The sequence below is a fragment of the Artemia sp. Qi Xiang Cuo genome, chromosome 7 (assembly GCF_049724085.1).
Source record: "Artemia sp. Qi Xiang Cuo chromosome 7, ASM4972408v1, whole genome shotgun sequence".
In the NCBI taxonomy this organism is placed as follows: Eukaryota; Metazoa; Arthropoda; class Branchiopoda; order Anostraca; family Artemiidae; genus Artemia; species Artemia sp. Qi Xiang Cuo.
Genome location: NC_142800.1, coordinates 10,624,248 through 10,639,306, shown reverse-complemented (window position 1 = coordinate 10,639,306; position 15,059 = coordinate 10,624,248). Strand labels below are relative to the sequence as shown.

The window sequence follows — 15,059 nt, the reverse complement described above, 5'->3', positions numbered from 1 at the left end:
GGTAACGAGCATACTTTTCAAGAAATGGGTTTTTCCTCTGATTAGAATTTATGACTTTTAGCAAACGAGGGACAAAGATAATACACTCATTACGAAGCTGAGCAAGACTACAGAATCAGTAAGAAAAAAATAATTGGTCAGGTTTTTCATAGTTATCAGCGGTCTTTAGTTAGATAACGACAAGAGATTTTTTTGTTCTCAGAAACTTACAACATCTCCTCTGAAGTTTGCAAATTGTTCAATGCCCCCCCCCCCCCCGTGCTTCTGAAGGCATTTTTCTGGCCTACTAGATGGCAAACAAAAGCAACACAAACTGTTCTACTTCCTTTTTCTTGGATGTTACAGTAATATAGCATATATTTTCCAAAACAAAAAAACAAAAAAGACACAAATTTCATCAAGAAAACATAATTCGCCAATCCCCACAAAGCTTCTAGAACCTAAAGGGGGTGGGGAATAAAGATATTAGTCAAACAGTAAGTAATATATATTAAGTAAAAATAGTAAATCAATAATAGATAGATACATCGATAATAACAAGAATAATAGGGAATTCTTTTCGCAAGATAGTGTAATTCTATATTTGAGTGATTATTTCGATCCTATGTGTAAGGGTCGTCCTCAGAAAAACATAAATATATAAAAGAAAATAGACTTACAATAACAAACCACCATTAAAGCTATATTAAAAAATTTAAAACAGTCCCAGCATCCTTACTTCAGGGAAGTTCAACCAGGACTGATAAAAAAAGTGAGGTGAAATAAGGCGATTCATTGAACTGAAAGAAAAATTGAACTGAAATGAAAAATTGAACTGAAAAAATAACTAAAAACACATTTTCAGTGCTATCTTGCCTATTTGGCAGCTAACTTCGAAGGTCTTTTCGTAACTGGCTCTATGTTAGTGTCTACTGTTTTTTTTAATATATTTTATTAAATCGTGTTTAATTAAATTTGTGTTTAAAGCATTTAGTGAGTACTCCCTCAAATACCTATTTAAGGAAATATTATTATTTATTTTGGGCCTGATTTCAACTGCTTCGCGAACAACCTGTTTTATGCCTAGGTCATTGCTAATGAGGGCAGATTCCACAAAAGGTATTGTGTGCCTAAGGTTATCAAAAACATAGCTCTTTAAAGCAGAATCAAAAGAAGTATTAGCATTATTAGAATTTAAAGCTTTGGTGATATCATCTTTATGCTGTTGTAGGCATTCTTCTAAATTCTGATGAGTTCTACCTACATAGTATTTGCCATAGTCATATAGCATTTGATAAACCCCTTTTTGGTGAGTAACTAGGGTTTTATCTTTACCAGAGTTTAGGAAATTCATCATTTTAAATTTTTTAGTAAATACTACGTACATATTATTTTGTGATTACTTTTTATTTAAATTCGTAGTGATTTTTGGGATGTTTGAGAGTTTGAGAGTTTACCGTGAGCCTCACATGGTAAAATGCCATTGATTTTCCGGGAGTGTCTTCAGTCTACGGCTAATTATATTATTAATAAGTAAAATGGGATATCCGTTTCAAAGAAGTGTTTCCCTGATTAATTTTAGTGTTTTGCTGTGACGTGAGAATCTGAACAAATTTGTAGGGCACGATCGACGAGAGAGGTCACAACAGCTCTTTTAACTTGTAAGGGTGCCCTAACACTGCCCTAAACATTTGCTCTGATTCTAAATGAACACGAGGGTTCCGTTGAACACGTGCAACTGAAAACGAGGTTTCAGTTGCACGGCGGGAGGGTAAATTAGTTGCACGGAATTTCAGTTGCATGGGGGTACAGTTAAATAGGGTTGAGTTGGACGGGGGTTCAGTTGCATGATGGTTCAGTTGAATGGTGTTCAATTCCACGAGGGTTCGGTTGCACGCCAGTTCTGTCGCACAGGGTTCAGTTATGCGGGGGCTCAGTTGCTTGGGGTTCAGTTACACGCACACCCTAAGGAGAATTGTCCGAGGAAATTTTCCTAAGGGAATTTTCTAAGGGAGAAATTCTCCAAGGGGGATTTTCAAAGGGAGAAATTCCACAAGAGAATGCTCTATCGACGAATCGAGAATGGAATTGTTCGGGGGGAATTTTACTGACGGGGGAATGGGAGTTTATATGGCAGGAAGTTTCCATGGAGAGATTTTTCGTAAGGGGGCTTTTCCACGGAGGAGGAAGAGCATGTTTTCCCGGCAGTTTAAAAAGAAAACGATCAAAATATAATGTATAAAAGTTTTTCCAATTGAAGGTAAGGAGCATAAATAAAACTTAAAACAAACAGAAATTATTGCGCAAATGAGGGGGTTGCTCTTCATCGAAACCAAGCTCTATGCGCTAAAGTTTGACTTGTCCCATTTCTTTAAGATAGATTCCTGAAATATAAGGGTCGTTTAATTAGAATCAAGGGCTATTTTGAAAGTACTAAAAAACTTTAGCGCAAAGAGCGGAGTATTGAGGAAGCCCCCCCCCCCGAAGTTCCAAGGTGTCGACACTGTGTGCCAACGCCTTGGAACTTTGGGCGTCTTTGGTGTCTTAATTTAGCTCATTTTCCTGCATTTGTCGGCACACTGGACGATTTTGTCGGCACATTCTTTATACTCCCCACCCATAAATTCTTTACATATCCCCCTCCAAATTCAAAACCGTAGATTCACCCCTGATTGGCATGCTTAAAACTCTTCAAACCAATCGCGCATATGATCAATAGAGTACATTATAATATGTTCACGTTTGAATAGGGCTGTTCTATGCAATACTTTTTCAACTGTTGGAGTAAGTAGCCTTATTCTTTGTATCCCTAATTTGGATATAAGACCCTAACATGAAAAGATTTCCTTGTACAAAATGCTCTAATACATTAAAAGATGTAGATTTAAATTTCCAATTTTTGTATAATTTAATGTCTCACTTTCCATCTAGGAGATTTGAACAAATGGGCTCGAAGGCCTGTACCGTCCCCCTCCTCTCTTCGTGAAATCCTCAATCAAATACATGAAATCTTCCACGGAGGGAGATTTCCGGTATGATTTGCAAAACGATCAGAAATTAAATCAAAACAAGATTTTTCTCAAATGGAAGTATGCTAAAGAGAATGTTCCAGGCGTATTTGTCCACAGAAATTTTTCCAGGAGGATGACATTGTCCAGGGGATTTATACAGGAGGAACTTTCCAAGGAGGATTTTCCTCTAAGGAAGACCCCCCCCCCCGCTGAGGGTGGAGGATTTCCATAGAAGGGGGAGCAAGATTTCTCAAATTATTTGAAAAATGAAATGAAATTAATTAAAAAAAAACAGCACTGTTCTGTTATAGCGCCTATGTTAAGATCTTCATGCAAGTAGAACCTGTTTCTCTGACCAGTCTTAATGAAATATCACAAAATATAATGAAAATATAACACTTTAGAAACTTTATAATACTTTCGAAACAAATTTGGACGAAACGAAAAAAAAACACTATGTATTTGCACATTAGAAGGGGGGGTGAGGGTAAAGTATAGCGGGTCGGCATGCACAATGTGTTAGGTACAATTATTATGCATATTATGAAGTAAGAATCGTTTTCTAACTTCACACTTTCCAAATAATTTAACCCCCCCCCCTAATGTGCAAACATATAGCCCAAATTATAAATTTCCCATCTATTCTCTCGCTTGTCTTTGTCTTGTCTCACGCTAGGCTGAAAGAAACTAACGAAGAAACTGGTTCTACAGTGCGTCAACGGATGAAGAACCTAATATAGGCGCTGAACATGACAGACATGACATGAACATGACAGATCAGTACCAAAAAAACTAGTTTTTTTTAAAGCTGAAAATAAATCATTAAAATTTAAGGTGAACATAAATTAGTCCTTGCATAAGGGGGGCTACCCGCTCCTCAACACCTTAATCTTTATGCTAAAGTTTGGCTGTTTGTCCTAATTCATTAAGGGCGACCCCTGAAACACAAGGGCTGTTTACTTCGATCAAAAAACTTAAAAAAAACGACTTTAGCATGAAGAACAACGGATTATGGAGCTCCCTAAAAATAGGAATTATTATTATCGTTTTAAACTTTAATGTTGCTCTTTACTTTCAGTTGAAAAGTTTTTTGTTCTTTTTAATTCCTAAATGGATTGACCCGCAACAAGGTAAACTGAATAATGAAGTTGAAGTGCATACATAATTTTCCTATAATACAAAAAGAAAATTAACTTACCTTTGTAACTGTACCAACCTTTGCCTTTTATTAATCTCTGCCAGTATCTTGTTACCCATTATCCTTTAAATATTCGTTTCTAAAATTCACTCCATTTCTATGATATCATAATCAGCTCAATATTAGGCAGTAGCCTAGAGTAATACTGGCAAACATACCAATCATATTTAGTTTTCATTTAGTCTCCAGAGTAAGAACACCTTTATGGATTTACTGAACTTTTAAGCTTGTTTTGAACTTGCATTAATTCAGTGCTTTGAACTTGAATTAATTCAGTGACTGTAGCAAATTCAGTGACTGTTATTTCATAGCATTTTGCTACGGGTTAAATTGGCCTAGATTCAATATATTCATTTACAACTTACATAATTTTTACATTTGTCACCTGGCTGTGCTTGTCTTACGGCCTTATCTAATTTTGGAACGATTTATGGAATATAATTCTCGGATGCGTGTTGATTAGCTTCAATGGATAAGTTAGTCACCTATATTGAACTTTTTTCAAAGGCAACAAGACTGATTGAGAGTTAGCGGTGAAATTTGCTTCGAAGTTTTTAAAGCAAGGAAGTTCTTAAAGATGCCATGTGTAATTTGTAAAGCGGTGTAATTTGTAATTACACCAGAAGCGGTGTAATTTGTAAAGATGTGCTGAAGACAGTCAATCGTGGGAAGCACAGGGGCACGATGCCGGCGACTGCATTTATCGGTGATATTTTTCACATTTTAAGAGGATTCGATACCTTAAACACCATTTTGTGAGCATCAACGTCGGCTGAGTGTCTCAAAGACTAAAGGTCCATTAGTGAATATTCCCAGGGGACTACTTATCATTTAAACCTATTGAGAACTTACGATTTGATTATGAAATTTAATTGAAAAGACAAAGGATTTGTGTCGAAAAATTTCTAACCAAAGCGGGTTCGAAGAGCTCTCAAATTGATCAAATGACATTTCTTTTGAGGTGGTCTTTGGCATTTTCCTAGCAAGTATACTAGAACGTTTTTAGGGACAACCCTTTCCTGAATTTTAAAAAGAAAACTGCTCCGTTTGATCAAGAGCAATATTTACACTTCCAAAATATGTGTTTCTCGAAAATTCAATATATCTATCTCCAGCACAAAACAAGAGAAGCCACAAGGTTTTTCTATGATTTCAGGAAAAGTAGATGTCGGCTTTTAGTTTTCTGCCGTTTATTCGGATCTTTTATCCAAGCTCTACAAAACATGGCAAGATCGCCCAATCAATTCTAAATAGTTTGGCCATAAAAACTAAAAAAGTTTATAATGGACGAGATAGGCAGATTTTTTACGATATCGAATTCCCTTAACATGAAGAGCAACTAAGAAATTAAGACACGGCGTTTCACGATCGTTCGGATGTACCGACGCTGCCAGACGAGCCCAATGCTATCATAGCTTCGACACTGAATGACTGTATTAGTATGCCAGCCCAATTAGTAGAAAACAATGAGTCCATGCTCAGTGCTAGTGATACAAGGCCAATTGTTTGGCCCGCTCCTGCACCACCGAAGCCGGTAAGCTACCCACTTGTATTATCTAACATAGCGGCTAGCTTACAGTCTAACAATCCCTCAAAGCAGCGTGAGCTTCTTTAAAGGTTAGGCCAAATTGACAAGTTGCAACACATTGAGTGTGGCATAAATCGCCTGGTTATCCACATGAAGGATGAAATTTCGGCTTCTAGTGTCATAGCCACAATTCCCAAGGATCTAAATATTCGCTCAAGACCAGTCAAGAAACAATTTCTGGGATTATAAACACTGATAATAGAAATTTCAATGTATCAAACATCGTGAACGCAGTCGAAAGTTTTGTCGATGCAAGGCTTTTTGGTCAGTGGGCGGTACTACAGCTAAACTTTCGTTCAAAAGGAGTTGGAAGCGGCACTTAAGTAGGGTATTAAGATTGAATCCTTTGATTGCCTTTATCGAGTTTCCAAGCCCTTAGAAAGACCAAAACGATGCTTCAAGTACCAAGGTTTTGACCATATAACTCGTAACTGTACTAATCAATTGAAGTGTATTAAATGTGCCGGTGAACCTAGCAACAATCGCGAGAATCCCTGTTCGGAGTTAAGCATCGAGTGCGCAAACTGCGGTGGTGGCCATATTAGCTCCACCTTTCAGTGCAAAGAGCTGAAAAAACGAGCATCGGGGGTCAAAGTGATACGCCAATACAGGCGAGGCACTAATAACCGAAGATTCTGTGTGAGTTAAAGTTTTTTGTCTGAATGTTAATGGAGCAAGAGCAAAGTTAGATATTCTACAGTTAGTTTTTGGTGCATTTGATATAGTTAGTATTATTGAGCATTGAATTCTGATAATTTGACAAGGTTGGAATTCTCGACCGATCCCGAATTTTCATTCACGTGGCTAGATCTACCCTAAGTCGGCCCTCTGGCGGAATTTTGGTAGCAATGCATAAAAAGAATAGATGTAAGCTTCTTGATGCCAGTGATTTTTCTGTTGCAGTTTATTTTATTAACATGGTGCTTATATATGTCTTTATGCCGATGGATTACCGTGAAGAGTATTCGTCCGAGAAACATGCCATGGCTTGTGCTTCGCTGTCGAAAATTAGCCATCAAATATGGTCTTCTGGTAAAAAGTTTATGATTTGTGACGATTTTAATTCTGATATTTTGAAAGCCACGCCTCCCTTCTCGCAGATGTTTACTAGTTCTTTGCCACTGAATTTGTCTTTTGTTCCTAAAGATAAAGATTTCACTTATATTCATAGCTCTGGGTCTACTTCTAATTTAAGCTTTATGGTCGCTACCTCAAGTAGCGAGTCGACCAGTACATGTTTCGGACGATTTTTTGCTCAGTAATCATTCTCACCTTGAGTTTTCCTTACCAATTTCGACAACAAGAAGTAAACCTTCAACAAATTGTAATTTTTTGACGAAGAAATGCTGGAATAATGTAGATATTGAGCTACACCATTATTTTCTTGATTGACACTTTTCCAAGATCAAGGTCCGGTATTACATGCTATCTTCTGTGTCTAAAGATAATTCTATGCTACCTTGCTGAGATAGTACATTATTTTAAAATCCCCAAGTCTTTTGCATTACCCTCTGTCACTGTTAGAAAAAAAAAGGTTGGTCGGATTTTTCACAGCTTAACATCCGACATCGCCTCTCTCCGACATCGTTTCTGGTATCATATATGGTTGGAGTGCGATAGGCCTCGCTCTGGAGCAGTATTTAAACTTATGAAATCAACGAACAACACCCAAACTCTTATTATTAAATCTATCAAGGAAGAACTTCGTAAGACTTACGGTACGCTGGCCAAAATAAAAGGGCAGTTTGATAATAATTGCCTAGGAAAGCTCTACAATGCAATGTTCGCACCCCATATATTTTTTATTACGCCGGTTGGGAAGCTGTTCAACAAGACTGAACGCCTTGTAATCCTTAGACAGTTCTTCAAATAGTGTAGGGTTTTTGCCTTCTCCCATGGAAGAGGAATACTTATATCACTAAGAAATACAGTTTTTGATATTAGTGCGAAAATAGAGCAACTTTCGTTAAGATTCCAAAAGCGTAGAGAACGTATCGTTATTTTCCTCTGAATTGCATCCGTGTTTAAATTGTATATAAAAAATTTGAGAGCTTGAGGCTTTTCAAACAGTTCGTGGTAACGGAGTGTAAGCAAGGAGCGACCCGGCTCAATACTAATAGATACTAATACTAATTGATACTAATAGATATATCAAAATAGTCGGATTTTTATGCTGATTTCAAATATATAAATTTAGTTTAGTCTTATCCATCAAAGGTTACAAGCCTGAGAAAATTTTGCTTATTTTTGAAAAAAGGGGGAACAGAAAGTTAAGTTATCTTAATGCGAATCACACCATCAGATTCAGCGTATCAGAGAACCCTACTGGATAGGTATGAAGTTCTTACTGCAAAATTGTGGAATTTTGTATTTTTTGCCAGAGGAAAGATCCCGGATGCGTGTATATATATATATATATATATATATATATATATATATATATATATATATATATATATATATATATATATATATATATATATATATATATATATATATATATATATATATATATATATATATATATATATATATATATATATATATATATATATATATATATATATATATATATATATATATATATATATATATATATATATATATATATATATATATATATATATATATATATATATATATATATATATATATATATATATATATATATATATATATATATATATATATATATATATATATATATATATATATATATATATATATATATATATATATATATATATATATATAATAAACATAAATATACACACATCATATATACACACACACACACACACACACACACACACACACACACACACACACACACATATATATATATATATATATATATATATATATATATATATATATATATATATATATATATATATATATATATATATATATATATATATATATCAGCTCATTCTGCTCTTTAAACTCTCCGCGCTATCTTTATAGCCTTATTCAAGGAAAGGCATAGCAATAATCAGTGGGAAAAAAGCAAATACCTTCTTATAGAGTCAGGCGATCTCCGTCTTCTTCCCATGCTTTCTGGGGACCTACGCTTTTCTCTTTCTGCTTCCCGTTTCTTCCTGTCAATTTCTCTTTCCTCTTCCTGACGCTAAAAACAGAGATAAAATGAACAACCCCATCTTTAGAAATCTAACAAAGGGGAATATGAAAGGACATAAAATTGAATTTATCTCAACGGATCAATATTAAACACAACAGATCAAATGAACCCTTTAGACATAGTATACCTAACAAGGCCATATTCAGGGGGGTAGGGGGTTTGAACACCCCCCCCCCGTAATGTTTGTCTGACTCGTAAAAACGTAACAAAAATGGACATAAAAAAATTTTGTATGTGTTTTTTGAGGTTTTTTGTGTGCCCCCCCCCCCCAACAAAAAAAAGATATTTTTTAGTAAAACCCCCTCCGAAATCTAAGTTTATTGTAAAAAGTTTATTGTAAACTTATAAATAATATAGGATAATAAAATAAAATGAAAAATAATATAATAAAAAAATTAAAAATAAAATAATATGTCAAATAAATAATTTGCCATATTATATAATATATCGGACGTAATAGATAATAAATGATCAGAATATTTCATATTTGAAAATACGACGATTTTTAAGCAAAAAAAAGGTATTTTGAAAACAGTTTATACAGCACAAACTTGGGTTCTTCCTTATGCACTATAATAAAGATACTAACCCTCTTCATAAACCAGCATCCGGTCTTTCATTCCTTGGTCATTATCCTTACCGCTAGCTTTTCGATCACTTGCTAATTCTGTATAGCCTGCCCAAGACAACTGAAGTCAAGCTTATCATCTTTTTGGAGGTTTACACATTGTAAAAGTAGCTTGAATTTAGTGACTTTTATCTACACCAATTCCTCACTTTGCTTCGAGGTTACGTTCCGAGGTTACGCAAATTGAGTTAAGATTTCTATAGCAAAGCATGTAAAGAATGAAGATAGGTTACAGGGTTACGAAAACACATACGCATATTAGCATTACTACAGTGCATTTTGATGCACTGTGCGTTTTGATACTTTTTGGTGCGTTTTGATGCATTTGATGCATTTTGATGCACTTTGAAAAAGGGCACAAGCCACTCCAATTTCCAATCGAAAGAGCCCTTTTCGAAGTTTCTAGGGAAACTCCTTTGTTACAAAGTGCCCTTGTATGGAAAAAAAAATAATACATTGTGCCAACATCGTTCTTAACTTAGGCAGCGCGATTGCGCTGCCTATGATCTATTTTTTTTTTTTCTTTAGACCAGGGCACTTCGTATCGAAAGAGTTGTCGTAGAAACTTCGAAAACGGCTCTTTCGATTGGAAATTGGAGTGGCTTGTGCCCTTTAAAATATTCGAAAGTGATTGGAAGGCAACTAACATCCCTTCCACGTCCAACCATTTCCCCAAACACATCCTATCAGAATTTTGAGATAGCCATTTTGTTCAGCGTAGTTGAAAGTTCTGGAAATTAGGTCTTTGAGGATGACCCCCCCCACAGCCCTCAGGGCAAGGGTTTTAAGTTATGCCTGGGGGCATATAAGGTTTTTTTATAGAAAGGGTTGTCTTAGAAACTTCAAAAAGGGCTCATTTGATTGGAAATTGAAATAGCTAATGCCCTTTTTAATAGTCGAAAGTGATTGGAAGGCAACTAACACCCCTTCCACATCCTCCATTTATCCAAACACATCCAATCAAAATTTTTAGATAGCCATTTTGTTCAAAGTTATACCCTGGGGGCATATAAGGTTTTTTATAGATAGTGATGTTATAAGAACTTCAAAAAAGGCTCATTCGATAGGAAATTGGATAGGATAGTTCCATTTTTAATTGTCGAAAGTCATTGGAGAATAGCTAACACTCCTCTCATGCTAACCATTTCCCCAAATATATTCAATCAAAATTATGAGATATCTATTTTTTTCAACGTAATTGAATGGTACGGAAATTATGTTTTTGAGAATGACACTCCCTCAACCGTCCTCAGGGCAAGGGTTGCGAGTTATGTCCTGGGAGAAAGCACTGTCGTAGAAACTTCAAAAAGGAATCATTCGGTAGGAAATTGAAACGGCTAGTGCCCTTTTTAATAGTCGAAAGTGATTGGATGGCAAGTAACCCCCCTCTCACGCCCACCATTTCCCCAAACACATCCAATCAAAATTTGAGATAGGAAATTTGTTCAACGTAGTTGAAAGGTCTGGAAATTATGTGTTTGAAGATGACAGCCCCCTCACAGCTCTCAGGTCAAGGGTTGTAAGTTATGCCCTGGGGCATATAAGCTTTTTATAGAAAGCGTTGTCGTAGAAACTTCAAAAAGGGCTCATTCGATTGAAAATTGAACGGGCTAGTGCTCTTTTTAATAGTCAGAAGTGATTGGAGGGCAACTAACCCCCCTCTCACGGCCACCATTTCCCCAATCACATCCAATCTAAATTTTGAGACAGTAATTTTCTTCAACGTAGTTGAAAGTTCTAGAAATTAGGTCTTTGAGGATGACCCCCCCCCCATGCCTCAGGGCAATGGTTGTAAGTTATGCCATGGGAGCATATAAGGTTTTTATTGAAAGCTTTGTCGTAGAAACTTCAAAAGGGCTCTTTCGATTGGATATTAAAAGGACTAGTGCCTTTTTAATAGTTGAAAGCGATTGGAGAGCAACTAACGCCCCTCTCACGCCCACCATTTCCCCAAACACATTAAATCAAAATTTTGAGATACCCGTTTTGTTTAACGTAGTTGAACGTTCTGGAAATTAGGTCTTTGAGGATGACAACCCCCTCACAGCCCTCAGGGCAAGGGTTGTAATTTATGCCCTGGGGGCATATACTGTGTTTATAGAAAGCGTTGTCGTAGAAAATCAAAAAGGGCTCATTCGATTAGAAATTGAGAGGGCTAGTGCCCTTTTTAACAGTCGATAGTGATTGGAAGGCTTGAAATTTTTATAGTAAAGATAGATGTGGGTACAATATATATATATATATTTTTTTTTTTTTTTTTTTTTTTAGACCAGGCCACTTCGTATCGAAGGAGTTGTCTTAGGAACTGCGAAAAGGGCTCATTCGATTGAAAATAGAAAGGGCTAATGCCCTTTTTAATAGTCGAAAGTGATTGGAGGGCAACTAGTCCCCCTGCCCCGCCCACCCCCCATTTGCCCATTATGTTTAAAAACTAAATGCTGCTTCAAGATTAAATCAAAATGCACTGTGTTAATGCTGATTCCCAATAAGGCATCTCAGCAGTATCCCAAGAACGACTGAGGGTATTATGTTCAAACTTTCGGGGCTGCTTCTGCTCTTAAAATTTAACCAAATCAAAATAGCGTAAGTGTATCCAAGCTATCAAAGAAAGTAAACAGATTTTTTTTTGCGAATGGTATCAAGTTTTCTATTTCAGGTCAACTAGAGGAGGTATGAATCTAAATTAAACACTGCTATTTGTGTCCAGATTTTAAAAGGGTGTATGTTGTTAAAAATCGCTGAAAATTTTTCTCCAGCATACAAAGCAGGCCAAACTATAAAGTATTAAAAAAACGAAAAGATTTAAAGAAGTATTTTCTTTTTCCCTGGAAATAGCGCTGCCTAAGTAAAGAATGATCTTGGCACAATGTATTATTTATTAATTAAAAGAAACTTTTCACAAAATAAGTTTTTGAAAGAAAAGTAAAGAACTCCATTAAATCAAAAATGAGCAAAATAAAATCAAATAATCTACCAAGCGTGAAACTACCACAAATCAGCATCGATAAATAAATGAAACCCAAAACGAGCAGAAATTAACATAAGTAGGGCTCAAAACCCCTATGCCTTCCCAAGGCCAGATCATAATTTGCACTTTACTGAAAAAAATACAAATGTTTGTACATTGTTAGTTTAATATACATATACTGATATTTAGCAATAAAAATGTTAGAATTATTTGATCTATTAAAGTTATAAAAGGTAAAACATTTATATTGTTTCAGTAAAGTGCAAATTATGTTCTGACCTTGGGAAGGCATGGGGTTTTTGAGCCCTACTCACGTTAATTTCTGCTCGTTTTGAGTTTCATTTATTTATCGATGCTGATTTGTGGTAGTTTCACGCTTGGTAGATTATTTTATTTTATTTTTGCTCATTTGTTTGTTTAATGGAATTCTTTACTTTTCTTTGAAAAACTTATTTTGTGAAAAGTTTTTTTTAAGTAATTACTTAAATGAGAGAACCAAAGAAAAACAATCAAATAAAAGGAAAGATGAAGGTTAGTTTACAAAATGGGCATTTATCTGATAAAAAGGGATTAAAACAAAATTCAAGACTCTAATCAAAAAGAACGCAACCTCGAAAACCAAACGACGCACAATAAAAGCTAGTACTAATTGAGCAGCGATACAACTTTAAAAAAACGCAAAATAAAACGACGCACAGCGAGGTATTGGTGTATTTCAACACTGCAACTAGTTTGAGGTGACACCTTTGCAAGTCTAGGTGGGACTTTTGCTAAGGTTTATATATATATATATATATATATATATATATATATATATATATATATATAATAATCTCTCATGACGAGATCCTCCGTACTCAGTCCCAGGCTTAATTCAAGTTACAAGCTAGAGTTCACTATTATAATAGGTTTAGGCCAGCAGGAATTGACACAGGCTATAAAATACCCAGATGAAAGTGTGTAGAAGGTAAAACTAACATAAGTAACATTTAACATACCATAACACTAACTAACTTTTTTGTTTCTTTTTTTTTTGCCAAGAGTCATGTATAGCCATTGTTTACTTAGAACGTGATTAAGGTAAAACTAACATACCATCATAATCTCCCGGAATCTACCGATTTCTTTGGATATGAAATCCTTTTCTTCCTCTTCCAAATTCGCGCCAGATAAGCCCTGCAAGAAGAAAAAACGTTTCAGTCCGATATAACGCAGCAATAATTGACTGATTTATTTTTGAGAAAGCATTATAAGCTATAATAAGAGGCATAATGTCGATTTGGAAATAAAATCTCAGAAAGTACATTTCAACGTGACATTGCCATAAGAAATTACTCGAACAATGAGAAAATATAAAAAAAAGTTTTAAAAAATAGAAAAAATAAATCCCACTTCGCAAATATTAATAAAAAGGTCATTGAAAAGCAATCCTCTAATAACAGTTATGTTTACAGTAATAGTATATGCTATAATAGTACATCTAGTATCATAATAGTAATCTTTATACAAAGACCAGCTTAAGACAATTGTGATCTAACAGTTTTTCATATCTCGCAATAAGATCTATGTTATGATTAAGAGTAAGAAAAGATTTGCCTTTCCTTAATGATTTATTTTTTATCGAAGTAAATTCTTTTCTTGCATGCAAATTATCACAAGCAAGGCATGCAGTTTCAAATATATTCTTATTTACAAACAACCATGGAGGCTGTTTGAAAAGTGCTAGGACCCCCTACCAAGGGGTGCCACCCCAATTTAGGAGTTAAGACTGGTATTCCTTTTTAGAAATATTTTTTCCTTAAGTTATTTTTGTGCTATCTTTTGTGCTATATTTTGCACCCACTTCCCAATACTTAAAATAAAAAAAATCTTTAATTCGTTTTTTGATCCGACCAATAACTTTGTCAACAACTGTTTCCCCGTTTCTGCAAAATTGTTAGCAACAGTTTCCAGGCATAAACAAGAGTGATCACAGAAACATGACTGCAAAACAACATTCCGCAGACACCCATTTTGAAACTAAAATTGAAAGTATCAAGAGGAAGAAAAGAAGATCAAAAAGGAAAACTAAAAAAAAAATCAATAATGTGTTATTAAAATATATAAAATTATAACAAGAAACGTTTATATTCAGCACAACATAGTGCTCATGACAACACGGGGGAGGGGGGGCTGGAAACCCCTTGTACTAAACTTTTTCCTTTTTTTGTTTGTTTTTCTTTGGTCCTTGTATATAACAATAAAGTACTTCATTTGTTTATTTTATTTTATCTGAATTAGCATCTATATATATATCTTAAGTTTGATTAATTCAAGCTAAATATTTATATATAAAGCCCTAGTCAGATATTTAAACAACGATCAGTTTTATCCACCTAACCAATTGTATTTCTGAAAATTGCTAATGAACAATCAACTAATGGTAATGAACTAATGAACAAACTGACATATGTAAACGGGTGCGTCAATTAGGGAAGGTGTGTTGGTGCACTCCCTGGATTTAATGCCCTTCCCCTCCCTCTACGAGCGGTTTAAAAAATATATT

The 15,059-nt window shown here is 35.0% G+C and overlaps 1 protein-coding gene across 4 annotated transcripts in view; it reads right to left on the bottom strand.

The window, feature by feature from the left end:
- LOC148949930 (RNA-binding protein 25) overlaps positions 1-15,059 on the bottom strand; it is a 132,010-nt gene that overhangs the window by 60,421 nt on the left and 56,530 nt on the right. For all 4 annotated transcript variants that reach the window (XM_089092018.1, XM_089092017.1, XM_089092020.1 and 1 more), the window contains 2 exons: positions 13,610-13,690; positions 8,794-8,906 (listed from right to left, as the gene is read on the bottom strand). In XM_089092018.1, coding sequence (XP_088948144.1) covers positions 8,794-8,906; positions 13,610-13,690 — 194 coding nt within the window. The remainder of the gene's footprint in view (positions 1-8,793; positions 8,907-13,609; positions 13,691-15,059) is intronic.